The 15,000-nt window shown below is 38.1% G+C and overlaps 1 protein-coding gene across 1 annotated transcript in view; it reads left to right on the forward strand.

The window, feature by feature from the left end:
- Positions 1 to 15,000, forward strand: part of LOC115230052 (collagen alpha-1(XII) chain) — a 20,794-nt gene that overhangs the window by 5,621 nt on the left and 173 nt on the right. Inside the window, exons 3-4 of the mRNA XM_029800288.2 lie at positions 3,800 to 3,874; positions 14,488 to 15,000. The exon at positions 14,488 to 15,000 is cut by the window's right edge and continues 173 nt beyond it. Coding sequence (XP_029656148.1) covers positions 3,800 to 3,874; positions 14,488 to 15,000 — 588 coding nt within the window. The remainder of the gene's footprint in view (positions 1 to 3,799; positions 3,875 to 14,487) is intronic.

Raw genomic sequence — 15,000 nt, forward strand, 5'->3', positions numbered from 1 at the left:
TAATTTTGAGTGGAGGCAGAACAAGTCGATTGCATAGAACTTCAGTACTTGACTAGTATTTTATTTTATCGTCCCCGAAAGAATAAAAGGCAATTTTGACCTCGGCCCGATTTGAACTCGGAATGCCGTTAAGCATTTTGTTCGACGTTGCTAACGATTCTTTTCTACTCTAGGTACAAGACCCGAAATAAGTGAAGAGGGGGCTGGTCGATTAGATCGAATCCAGTACGCAACTAATACCTAATTTATCGACCCCGAAAGGATGAAAGACAAAGTCGACTTCGGCGGAATTTGAACTCAGATCATAGTGGCAGACGACATAGCGCGAAGCATTTCGCCCGGCGTGCTAACGATATTGCCAGCTTGCCGTTAATATGAAGGCTGGTAAAGGCGGCGAGCTAGCAGAATGGTTACCGCGCCGGGTGAGATGCTTAGTGGCATTTCCTCCGACCTTACGTTCTCAGTTCAAATTTGAGCGAGGTCGGCTTTTCCTTTTATTCTTTCGGAGGTGTAGGAGTGGTTGTGTGGTAAGTAGCTTGCTAACCAACCACATGGTTCCGGGTTCAGTCCCACTGCGTGGCATCTTGGGCAAGTGCCTTCTGCTATAGCCCCGGGCCGACCAATGCCTTGTGAGTGGATTTGGTAGACGGAAACTGAAAGAAGCCTGTCGTATATATGTATATATATATGTATGTGTGTGTATGTGTTTGTGTGTCTGTGTTTGTCCCACTAGCATTGCTTGACAACCGATGTTGGTGTGTTTACATCCCCGTCACTTAGCGATTCGGCAAAAGAGACCGATAGAATAAGTACTGGGCTTACAAAGAATAAGTCCCGGGGTCGAGTTGCTCGACTAAAGGCGGTGCTCCAGCATGGCCGCAGTCAAATGACTGAAACAAGTAAAAGAGTAAAAGAGAGTCTATAAAATAAGTACCAGTTGAGCACTGATGTCGATGCAATCGGCTTCCTCCTTCCCCCGAAATTGCTGGCCTTGTGCTAAAATACGGAACCAATATGATCACTGGTTGGTTCTAATGTCGCTTTGGTGCAGTGGTTAGCAGAGCTCTACAGTTAACGACAGACTCTAAGTTCGAATCCCACAGGTTATTGTACAGCTTTTCCCATCTTCTGTATCACATACGTATATATTCACACGTATGTAGATAGATAGATAGATAGATAGATAGAAAGATAGATAGATAGATAGATAGATAAATAGATAGAAAGATAGATAGATAGATAGATAGATAGATAGATAGATAGAGACAGACAGACAGACAGACAGACAGACAGATAGATAGATAGATAGATAGATAGATAGATAGATAGATAGATAGATAGATAGATAGATATATACTGAATCTTGGGTATATTTAATTTAGTAAGAGGTATATTTAATTGTGGAGGTGAGTAGCCTAGTGGTTAGTGTATTGCACTCATGAACGCTTGATCGTAGGTTCGATTCCTGAATTGAGCGGCACGTTGTGTCCTTCACACGTTGCTCCAGTCCACACAGCTGTAAATGAGTAACTCTGCGTCAGAATAGCTTTACGATCAGGAGGTGGGGAGGATGTTGGCCTGCTTGCCTAGTCAACAGGGTGGCGTTATTCGAAAGCTAAAACGATGCGAAGTGCATTGCGCCTGCGTGTGTACAGATCATGAAGTACCTATGCGCGTAGGTACATACATAAATATATACATAGATACACGATCTGTGTGTGTGTGTGTGGGTGTGCGTGCGTTTGCATGTGTGCGCGTGCGTGTGTGTGTACAGTGATGGATTCGAGGGTTTCGTTTATTTACGAGTTGATTTCTTAATTTCCCCGGAGTATAAATACTTATGTGGAGGCACATGGCCTAGTGGTTAGAGTAGCGGACTCGCGGCCGAGGGTTCGTGGGTTCGAATCTCAGACCGGGCGATGTGTGTGTTTTTTTATGAGCGAAACACCTGAGCTCCACGCGGCTCCGGTAGAAAGTAATGGCGAACTTCTGCTGACTCTTTCGCCACAACTTTCTCTCACTCTTTCTTCATGCAGCTTACCTGCGACGGACCGGCGTCCCGTCCAGGTGGGGAACCTATACGCCAAGGAGGCCGGAAGACCGGCCTTTATGAGCTAGGCATGGCTCGAGAAGGAACAAACAATAAATACTTATAATGGTGATACTTAAAAAAGATCAGCGATTTATTACAACATCCAGTAGTCTGGTCGATCACGTGATGATGTGATATCCAATCAGTTGCCCCCTTTTTTTAAACATCACTACCTATCCTATGCGTGTCTTTCGCAGCAAACTCCGTTCTGTTCTTATCAGTGAAGCCGAAACTTGCTCCCGTCTGTTCATTAACAATGAAGACCCTGAAGTGGGGTCATGACGATGCTCTTTTCTCCTCTACTAAGTAAAGTAAATAAAAAAATATTCATCCCTTGACATTTATGTTGAGACAGGGTGTTGTCGATTCAATGTAAAAGTGTAGTGGTGGGGGGTAAGTAATGTTATAATTATTTCTGGTCTGTGGTGATGGTCGTGGTCGTGGTGGTGGAGTGACATTGAGCTAAGATATTTACGACATTCATTTCACCATGACATTTGCACCTCATATTTCTAGCATTACGATATATATTTCATGGTAACATTCATTCATAGACTTCATAAATGTATTTAATATTTCAACAGTAAAATGCGACGAGCTGGCATAACTCAGAACGTAAAGACAGACGAAATGCCGCTAAGCATTTAACCCGGGCGTACTAACGATTCTGCCAACCTGCCGCTTTGCAATAACAAATACACAACTGGCATACAGTTGCAATATCTTTCTTTTTATTTTTACCCTGCACGAGTGAACGAAAGCAGGGTATTGTAATAACTCGTCTTTGCCTGTTTGTCTGTGTTTTTGCAAATTTACTGGAAAACGGCTGAACGGATTTTTACCACATTTGGTAGAAATACTCATGGGGTGAGTGGCTCGAAATGATGAACAAAATTTTGAATCGAACTAACAAATTTCCCGATAAGCAAGTGGTCATATTATTTTGTTCACTTTCTTTTACATAGGAATCGACCCTCGCCTGCGTGTGTATCGACCATGGAGTACCTATAACTATGCGCGTAGGTTCATACATACATAAATATATACATAGATATGCGAATCTGTGTGTGTGTGTGTGTGTGTGTGTGTGTCTGTACACAGTGATGGATTCAAGGGTTTCACCGGGGTATAAATACTTATAACGGTGATACTTAAAAAAAGAAAGCTTAATGTAGTTGTATTAAAAACCATGGATAAGCAACGCATTGCAAGCGACATTATAGTTTGAGAAAAAAAAATATCTGCACGCAGGGTATGCATCGCCTTTTTTTCATTGTTTTTAAACAAAACTACTACATACTTACGGTACATATTGCTCGACAACATACGCAACTAACACACAGGTACAACAGCACTTTCACAACACCAATTATCCAATAGTTACGACATATACACAATTAACCAAATTCACAACATACGGATGTCATAGAGTTTTGAACACTTTCAGTGTGCCAATTAGGGACTCCTTCATAGAGTAACTGCTGCATTTGTTGAGTATATGAACAGTTGGTTGCTTGTTTCTCTGGAGACTGTCAGAATATTGTAGATACCTCTGATGAGAAACCAATAAGGTTCGAAAATCGATAAAAGTTGTTCGTCAGTTTTTTCCATAATTTGCCCTGTTGATAATTATACCATATGTTACTACGACACGTATTTACACTACAATCCAACTGTCAGCATTAATTCTATAATTCTTTCTTTCAGTTCCAATCAGACGAGACAAACCCCGAAGTGATATCGATCCATCGATTGTGTATTCCAACAGGAAATCGAAACAGAGTAAGACCTTACATTTATACCCAGCACCGCTGATGATCCCCACTCAACGAGAGCGCATTTAAAAAATCATTGTTTCATAACGACAAAAGCAGTTTTAATACCTTTAGGTAGTCTTGATCTCCAACTTAACGTGGAAGTTTTGTTAGAACACAAAACCCTGCGTTATTTACCTCGAGAGAAAATATCTCGTAGTGCATCGAAGCACGCGGAATTGTATCGAAATTATTTCGTGTATAATTTCGAGTGCTTTTATGCGCCACGAGTCCTTTTCAGAGTTTCTCTCAAACAAAATAACGCAGAATTCTTTGTTCTAACACAGCCTCCATGTTATGTTGGAGATCACGATTACGTTTCTTTTTATTGTGTTTATCTATGCGAATGCTTTATCTTCACATTTGTGTTAAAGCTTCACTTCCTACACTTGCTTTATTCCTTTGGTTTATTCGCTTTAGTTTGCTTTATATTTTTGCTTTGGTTCGTCAACTATTAGGACTGTATTTGTGTTGCCTTTAGCCGTCAACTCCTAGGGGAATCGTAGAGACGCCGACATGAAATACAATGTATCTAGGCTTGACGGGACCCATCCCTATCCAGGTCTGACCACAGTCGACTCCTTCCAGAGAAGCAGATCTAACAGACAAACTGGAAGTAAGAGACACACAGAGGTGAATCGACTTTGCCTTTCATCCTCTCAGTATCTACGAAACAAAGAACCAGTCAAGTACTGGCGTCGATGGTTCCGACTGACCACCTCCCACTAAATTTTCTGGCCTTTGGCCAAAACTTGAAACGCCATTACGATGATTATAGAATCGCAGTCACGTCGTCCGTCGTTATGCTCTGAGTCCAGAAACCGCCGAGGTCGAGTTAGCCTTTCTTCTTTTCCGGGTTGATTAAATAAATGCCAGTTGAATACTAGGGTCGATGTAATCAATTTACCCACGCCCTCACACGTAATTGCTGGGCTTGTGCCAAGATTTGAAATCATCATTGTTAACATTTACGTTATTACTTGAGCTGCTGTTATTACTTGAGCTGCTGTTATTACTTGAGCTGCTGTTCCAAAGCTTAACCAAAGACTTCAAGTAACAGCAAGTTGGGCATTTTATTATGGATGTTATTTATGATTAGCAATTATATATTGTACAGGAAGGAGAACAGAATCTGACAACTAAGATTCTGTTAACTTATCCTTGCTATTATTATTATTATATTATTATTATTATTATTATTATTATTATTATTATTATCATTATTATTATTATTATTATTATTATTATTATTATTATTATTATTATTATTATTATTATTATTATTGAGTGAGAGAGCAGTGCATGCCATCAAAGTGACACTGGGGTAAAATATACGAAGCCCAGTATACCCATCATGACTACCCGTATGATAAGGGTACACTAGGCACATGCATCACAACCATATGTGTGCGACATGGTAATCTCATATCAAGATAAACAGCACATGACCTTGCAGGTGGGGCCCAGTTAGAATTTTCTTCAGGTTGAGTAGCCCATCCCGCTCAAAAGGTCCCTGAATAAGGGTTGTTTAAGGATGTAGAAAGAACCACCCATATTTCCAGAGGTGAACTATTCAAACCTCAAAGAATCCCTCTCAACACACGGCTATGATGCTCCCCCACTACTTCTGCTCGTGATCAGAGATGCACATATCGTCAGCCACTAAGGGACATGCTCAACTGGTTAAGGTCAAACAACTGACAATCAAATCTGTGGTATTGAGCAGAATATTAGCTGTAGCCCATCTTTTATACCAAGACAAAACAATGTACATGATAGCACTTCTAATCAGTTAAGATCAGAAGCCATGAGAGCCACTGACTGGTACTTATTATTATTATTATTATTATTAAGCTAGTACATGCTAGATGTTATTGCTGACTATTTTCGTGCAATCATTATAGTTTCAAACGGAATTCGTACTTATTTTTACGCAGTGTTATATTTTGTCTGCTTGTAGGCCATGAGTGTATATGTGTATGTATGTGCATATATATACATACATGCATATATATATATATATGTGTGTGTGTGTGTGTGTGTGTGTGTGTGTATATACAGACGTACACAAAGGTGAAGAGGGGGAGATAACTTCCGTTGTTTAGCTAGTAACTCGACCGGTCGGTTGTCTGGTTTGTCGGTTCGTTGAAACGGTCGGCTGCTCTCATTTGCAGCTTCCTTTTCATATTTGCAGCAGAAAATAATCTTCATTTTTTTTTATTGTTGCTTTATTTTTTGTCTGTTTGTTTTGCATTGTTGCTTTTTTTTTTTTACTTTTCTGTTTTATTTTTTATTTTTTATTTTCAGTTTCATTTTCTTCCTTTTTTTTGTTTGTTTGCTTTTAATCAGCAAATCTTAATTACAGCTAAAGAATGGCTTGGAGATAATTAACTATAATGTAGCACAAATGAATGCCAAGACTGCAGCTTTCTGTGTTTTTGACTCTGTTTTCTTTAGCAATGAAATTATGCATAAACACGCCATTCATTACAAGAAATATGAAGGAGAATCGCAAAGACCTGCGTTTTGTAGACATGCTAATCATAATAATAATGGTTTCAAGTTTTACCACAAGAGCAAAGATTTTGAGGGAAGGGGATGAGTCGATTACATCGACATCAATGCTCAACTGGTACTTAGTTTATCGAAACCGAAAGAATAAAAGGCAAAGTCGACCTCGGCGGAATTTGAACTCAGAGCGTAATGACGGACGAAATGCCGCTATGCATTTCGTCCAGCGTGATTAACTATTGTCAGCTCGCCGACTAAATAATAATAATAATAATAATAATAATAATAATAATAATAATAATAATAGTTATAATAATAATAATAAAAATAATAATAATAATAATAGTTATAATAATAATAATAATAATAGTTATAATAATAATAATAATAGTTATAATAGTTATAATAATAATAATAGTTATAATAATAATAATAATAATAATAATAATAGTTATAATAGTTATAATAATAATAATAATAATAATAATAATAATAATAATAATAATAATAATGATGATGATGATGATGATTTGAATTCTTTGCCAGAATGGCAACTTGGGGAAGGGGATTAAGTCGATTACGATCACCCCAGTGCGTAGTTGGAACTTATCTAATTGACCCCGAAAGGATGAAAAGCAAAGTTGGCTTCGGCTAAATTTGAACTCAGAACGTAAAGACGGACGAAATGCTGCTAAGCATTTCGCCCGGCGTGCTAACGTTTCTGCCAGCTTGCCGCCTCAATAATAATAATAATCCTTTCTACTATAGACACAAGGACTCAAATTTTGTGGGGAGGGGACTAGTCGATTAAATCGACCCCAGTATTTTACTGGTACTTAATGTATCGACCCCGAAAGGATGAAAGGCAAATTTGTACTCAGAACGTAAAGACGGACGAAATGCTGCTAAGCATTTCGCCCGCGTGCTAACGTTTCTGCCAGCTTGCCGCCTCAATAATATAATATCCTTTCTACTATAGGCACAGGACTCAAATTTTGTGGGGAGGGGACTAGTCGATTAATCGACCCCGTATTTTACTGGTACTTAATGTATCGACCCCGAAAGGATGAAAGGCAAATTTGTACTCAGAACCTGATGAGTTGGAAAAAATAACGCTAAGCATTTTGTCCGGCATATTAACGATCCTGCCAGTTAGTCGTGTTATAATGGTCTCAAATTTATGTTCAAGTCCAACAAAAATTTTAAAGGAAGGGACTGATTGATTACATTGACCCTCAGTACTTGTTAATACTTTATTTTATCGACCTCAAAAGGATGAAAGCGAAAGCTGACCTCTGCTATACTGGAATTAAGAACATAAAGAGAAGGAAATATCATAAAACATTTTTTTCGACGCGCCAGCGATTCTGCATATAGACCATCCTTATAATAATAGTTTCAAATTTGGACACAAGGCCAGAAAGTTCTTGGGGTGGGGGAGGGGGGTTAAGTCGATTACATCGACTTCTGTAATCTGCTGGTACTTATGTTATCGACTTTGAAAAGATGAAAGGCGAAGTCGACCTCGGCTGAATTTGAACTCAGAAATAATAATAATAATAATAATAATAATAATAATAATAATAATAAATGCCCTGATGCAGTCCCAGGCAGTGGCTCTCATGGCTTCTGATCTTAACTGATTGGAAGTGTTATCATGTACATTGTTTTGTCTTGGTATAAAAGATGGGCTTACAGCAAATTTCTGCTCAATACCACAGATTTGCTTGTCAGTTGTTTGACCTTACCAGTTGAGCATGTCCCTTAGTGGCTGACAATATGTGCATCTCTGATCACGAGCAGAAGTAGTGGGGGAGCATCATAGCCATGTGTTGAGAGGGATTCTTTGGGATTTGAATAGTTCACCTCTGGAAACATGGGTGGTTCTTTCAACATCCTTAAACAACCCTTATTCAGGAACCGTTTGAGCGGGATGGGCTACTCAACCTGAAGAAAATTCTAACTGGGCCCCACCTGCAAGGTCATGTGCTGTTTATCTTGATATGAGATCACCATGTCGCTCACATATGGTTGTGATGAATGTGCCTGGTGTACCTTTATCAGACGGGTAGTCATGATAGGTATATTGGGCTTCGTATATTTTACCCCAGTGTCACTTTGATGGCATGAACTGCTCTCTCACTCAATAATAATAATAATAATAATAATAATAATAATAATAATAATAATAATCTTTCTTTTATGGTGCCGTAAGAGTCCAAGACTTCATAAACAGTATTTAAATAAAATACGAAACAGTGGTTGGGATCCACAATGAGTAAAGTAAATGAAACAACAGCAACTGATAATGGAATGACAACAGGGGAAAGGGCCATGATATCGGGAGGGGCACCAAGGACCATTCTACATTCGTTCTACATGCGACAAACTTCACAAATCGGCATTAATCGGATACTCATGGAACGCATGCCGTACGGTCAGGTTAATCAGCATGCATCTCGGGTAGGCATGGCTGACGATACTTGATATTAAACATAACGAAATACATGGTAGCATATATGTGTGTGTGTGTCTATATACTCTTTACTCTTTTACTTGTTTCAGTCATTTGACTGCGGCCATGCTGGAGCACCGCCTTTAATCGAGTAACTCGACCCCGGAACTTATTCTTTTTTGTAAGCCCAGTACTTATCCTATCGGTCTCTTTTGCCGAACCGCTAATTAACGGGGACATAAGCACACCAGCATCGGTTGTCAAGCAATGCTAGGGGGACAAACACAGACACACAAACACACACACGCATTTATATATATACATATATACGACGGGCTTCTTTCAGTTTCCGTCTACCAAATCCACTCACAAGGCTTTGGTCGGCCCGAGGCTATAGTAGAAGACACTTGCCCAAGGTACCACGCAGTGGGACTGAACCCGGAACCATGTGGTTGGTTAGCAAGCTACTTACCACACAGCCACTCCTGCGCCTATATGTATGTTTATATTATATATATATATATTATATATATATATTATATATATATATATATATATATATATATATAATATATAATGTTTATATATATATATATATATATATATATATATATATATATATAATAACAACCAAGCCAAGGACCTATAATCCTTTAAGGGATGTTTGGAATATCTTTTGAATAAACTGATATTCTATACGTCAGTTTCTTATTTTCTTTTTTTTTCATTCATATATATATATATATATATTATATATATATATATATATATATATATACTTCATATGGTGTCATACCTTCAGGCATTGACGACCACTGTCCCCACTTCCCCATTGTCGCAACCCAACCACACAACTAAGCACGTTACTGGGTCACTTTTTGTTGAAACCACCTGATAAGGCCATCGAGTATTTTCTCATCCTGCCTTCCCTCGTTTCTTCTTTACATTTTTCCAGAGAGTCACCAAGTGCACAAGGCTTTGTTTTCTTCTTCTCATATGGTCTCCAATGAACTCAGGCTATTGTCTCCTTCTGTTCTTCTAAACAACACGCACCATAATTATCATCATCATCATTATTATTATTAAGTCTAAGAGCCGGCAGAACTGTTAGCACGCCGGACAAAATGTTTAGCGGTGTTTCTTCCGGCTCTTTACGTTCTGAGTTGAAATTGCCATTCATCCTTTCGGGTCGACAAAATAAGTTGAGTTCTGGGTCGATGTAATCGACTTACCTCTCCGGCCAAAATTGCTGTTTTGTGCCAAAATTTTGAAATCAATATTATCATTGACCCTTCGAGCCCTGACCTCCTGAACCTTTGCCCCTTCCTGAGCAAAATAAGCTGAAAATTGGCTCAGTATCAATCACAGCATTCTGATTGGATAAAAATAAATTGTCGTACTTTAGTGCAGATGCTCTCCACCGGTAGAACAGTGCTACGATATAGAGAAAAGTCAGCCATCCACCGGTAAACTGGCGTAACGAGCTCAAAGGGTTAAGGTGGTGAGCTGGCAAAATCGTTAGCGTACCTGGCTTAGCGGCGTTTCGTCTGCCTATATGTTCTGAGTTCAAATTCTGACCTTTTATCCTTTCGGTTCGATTAAATAAGTACCAGTTGCGTACTGAGGTCGATGTCATCGACTTAGACTTACCTCCTCCCCCAACATTTCAGGCCTTTTACCAAACTTTGAACTCATCATAGCAAAAAGGCAGCGAGCTGGCAGAACCATTAACATGCCGGACAAACTGCTTAGCGGCGTTTCTTGCGAGTTCAAATTTCCTTCGAGATCGACTTTACCTTTCATCTTTTTGGGGTCGATAAAACAAGTACCAGTCAAAAACTGGAGTGGATGCGCTTGACTAGCCCCGCCCCTCCCCCAATATTTCAGGCTTTGTACGAATAGTTCAAAAAGTCTCTATAATAGTTCAAAAAGTCTCTATAATTGTACGAATAGTTCAAAAAGTCTCTTCACAGTGAATTTTTTTAGAAGAGTCAACTTCTTTAGAAGAATCAATTTATGTATTTTAGAAGAATCAACTTATGTATTTTAGAAGAGTCAACTTCTTTTTGGAAGAATCAACTTAGGTATTTTAGAAGAGTCAACTTTTTTTATAAGAGTCAACTTAGGTATTTTAGAAGAGTCAACTAACTTATGTATTGAAAATAAAGGACGACACTTTCAACACTTCTTATAAAGATGTTTGAAGTCTTGTAAAATCTAATATATTCTTTTGTAGTCTTATACCATCTTATAAATATTTATTATGCAATAAAATACTTATTGCGGGGAGACTTCTTGAACATCCTATAGAAAGAATTATTATTCAGGCCGCGAACTGATAGAATTGTCAGCACGTCAAATAAATATGCTTGACGGCTTTTTTTTCCTTGCTTTTTTACCATCTCAGTTCAAATTCCGCGGGGATCAACTTTGGTTTTCATTCTTCAGAGTCAATAAAATAAGTACCTGCTGTGTACTGGGGACCCGATGTAATCGGCTGACATCCTCCCTTCTGACCATGTGCCTTAACTGGAAGCAATTTTTATTAGTTACTACAAATACAAATTTCAAATATGGCGGAGGTGATTACAGAATAGAATATGGAGGAAACAAAAAGCCATGAAAATCAACAAAATAAAAACGAACAGGATTTCTGAATGACGAACGTCTCACAATAGGGGGAGGTGGGCGTTTAACCTCCTGGGGCCAACCAGGAAATACCACGTATCTCCACCTTCTCTGGATTACTCTTACTGCCAAAAGATTTAATCATATATATTAACAGCATGCCTTGTATAAAACCTTCCCGCCTTCCAGCTTCTTTTAATTCTATAATTCCAACCTTGCTTTGTTATTCCTTTTGGGTGCTATTGTCATATCCGTATATTTTATCTATTTATTTATTATTCATTTGTTATATTTTGTCTAGCTATAACAGTGTTTTCTTTATTTAAATGACACGTGTTGATCTTCATTAAGATATATTGATGTACATCTTTGATATATGACGGTCGTTGATATATTTATGTATGTGCATAAAGATTATTTATTTGCTTGATTATGTTTTCTTTTTTTCATTTTGCATTTATTAATTCTATTCTTGTACCTTCTCTCTCTATGTATGTGTTTGTATTTGTATTTTATGTGCACGTATGTATGTTCTGTCAACTTTTATATATGTACTATATATGGGTTGTCCACTGACTAACGTTTGTATATTTTTTAATCAACTCAGGTATCCGTGTTCCGTTAACGCATCTATGTTTCTCATACTAACACATGAGTGTTTCTATTCCGTTAATTCACACATGTGGTTTCTTTTAACACACGTGCGTGCCTACACATGTGGTTTCTTTTAACACACGTGCGTGCCTTGTTAACACATGTATGTTCGGTTAACACATATAGACGCGTTCTGTTAACTCGCGTATGTATGTTCTTTTAACAGGCGTGTTCTGTAAACACGTGTAGGTTATGTTCTATTAACATTTTCGTGTGTTTTTTTTTAAACAGACATTTATGTTCTTCTTAATTTATAAACCGTAAAAAGATGGTAAACATAAACGCAGGTGAAAGAAGAGAAATGTTGCCCTTTGTGCATTTCGGTTACCTGGCGTTACATATCGGTGTTGATGCATATTTTTACGTATGTCTCATACATACGCATGCGCGAGTTTATATGTGTGTATGTGTGCGTGTTTAATGCATAAGTGTTTGAGTGATTGTATTACATTCGCAGAGACTAATACAGAGCCGGGTACATGTTTATCAATATTTAGTAACTGATCTGTTGAACTCGTACAATGGTTTCGTGGTTTCATGAAACTCATGCCATGGTTTTTTGTCTGTGACCTGTATATGGCGCTCGTCAGACAATTACTTCTCTTTCCCACCTGGTCGATATTATAGTCACTCACTTTCGTGTGAAACTACAGTATGGATGCTAACAGCAGTATAGTCCTTAAATATGTATATATATATATATATATACATAAATGTTTGTGTGTATGAGTGTGTGGCCCTGTGCATGCAAGTATGCATTCATACATCCGTATATGCATGTCGGTCTGTGACTGTGAGTGAGTGTGTGTGTGTGTATGTGTGTGTTTTGACATCGCTGCATCTATTCCGATGTCTATATATGTGTAAAGAAGATACAGAGATAATATATCCGGAACGTTAAAAAAAAAAGACAAAAGGCACCAAAAAAAAGTACTTTAAAAGATCCTATGTGTAAAACAAAAGTCACATTTCCTCTATTTTTCTTCTGACCTTTGAATTTACAACATCCCCGAAATTTTTCCTCAAGTTCCCTCTCCCTTTTTTGTCCAAACCGATCCTACCTCTCTAACAACCTTTATAAAAACTAGTAACTTTTACTTGCTAAGGTTACGTCATAGGGTAACCACGACCACTTCTCACTCTAACGCTTCTATCATATCATGTCACTTCTTTAAACAAATTAATTGTTAGTGCACCGGGCGCTTCAAAATCCTTTCTGTGTGACCTCTCTACTCTAATAAATTAAACCATTGTACCCGTAGCTACTTCATCTTAGACTCACTAAAATGTCACTTCTTTTTCCATTTGTATTTCTCATGTACTCACCGACACCAATTTAGAAACTTAACTTGGCTTCACCCTCGCTTCACATTAATAATGTAGAGACACACGCATATATATATGTATATATATATATATATATATATGTGTGTGTGTGTGTGTGTGTGTGTGTGGTGTGTGTGTGTGTGTAAGAGACAATGTTCGTCGTTCTCATGGATGGACTTCCTTTTCGATCTCAAATAAATGGTTGATTAATATATATATATATATATATATATAAACGACCCACTCTAAAACCTAATTATCGCTCCACCCAAACGCACACATCTGAGGAAGATTTTAACTGAACGGAGATAATATAAAACCAAGATTACCTTCAGTGCATCGCAATCTCACGATGGCTTAACTGACCGAAACCTCGAAGTCACTATCAATAATATTCTTGCCTAAGAATAATAAATTTGTACTCGACAAAAGTATAGAGTGACCAATCAGATTAGTGTGAAACTGTTTTCATTACAACTGAACATAAAAACGATCATATATATATATATATATATATATATATATATATATATATATATATATATATAGTGTGGTGTGTGTGTGTGTGTGTAAAGGCTGTTGTAAAGACAACTCAGTTTCCCGTTGCCATTAGATGACGGTATATTCACCGTAGTGTCTTGATTTTTTTAAGTATTGTCGTTAACCAATGATCACAGGAGACGGTAGTATGTTGAGCTCTGAGCTTACGATAAATGGAAAGCACTTTGGGTATCTTTCTCAAAAAAAACTACCTACTTAGAAGATCCTGAGTCAAAATCTGCTACAGAGATATTTATGAATCCATGCATTTGAGCTGGGAAGGCCATTATATGCAACTTCTTTCAGTATTCACATATATGAAAGAAAGAATAGTATATTCCCCCATCTTTCGACAACAGAACAAAATCCCTTCCTTAATTACCCCCCTTTGTTACTTACTCTCTAATACTAAAGAAAATAAACTTTGTACTTTCACTTGTATTTTTTTTTATTTTTATTATTACTAGAGTGTGGAGGCAAGCCAGCTGACGTATACTTTCTACTAGATTCTTCCAGTAGTATATGGCAACCTGATTTTAAGAAAGAACTATCGTTTGTGGAACATGTTATGGATCTTTTCAATACAGAAAACAGTAACGCGAAGATCGGTTTGGTTACCTTCAGCGACAAGGTACAACCAGTAATGAGTCTTGGTTCCTATAATAAAAGCAAAGTGAACGAGATCCTTTCTCGGCCGGAAATCTATTTGACTGGTGGAGAGACAGATACGGCTAAGGCCATTAAATATGTGAGAGAGAACGGTTTCCAGGGACCACTGGCACGTAAAGGAGTGGCCCAAATTATGGTCGTTTTGACCGACGGCCAGTCCAGAGATTACAACAATACGGTTCGAGAATCTCGTCTCACTCACCAGGCAGGTATCTATGTGTTCGCTATAGGTATCGGAAAGGACGCTGATTACAAAGAATTGAAGCAAATCGCCAGTGACCCGGATATAAACTTCGTCTTTCGCGTCGATG

The sequence above is a fragment of the Octopus sinensis genome, unplaced genomic scaffold (assembly GCF_006345805.1).
Source record: "Octopus sinensis unplaced genomic scaffold, ASM634580v1 Contig14206, whole genome shotgun sequence".
In the NCBI taxonomy this organism is placed as follows: domain Eukaryota; kingdom Metazoa; phylum Mollusca; class Cephalopoda; order Octopoda; family Octopodidae; genus Octopus; species Octopus sinensis.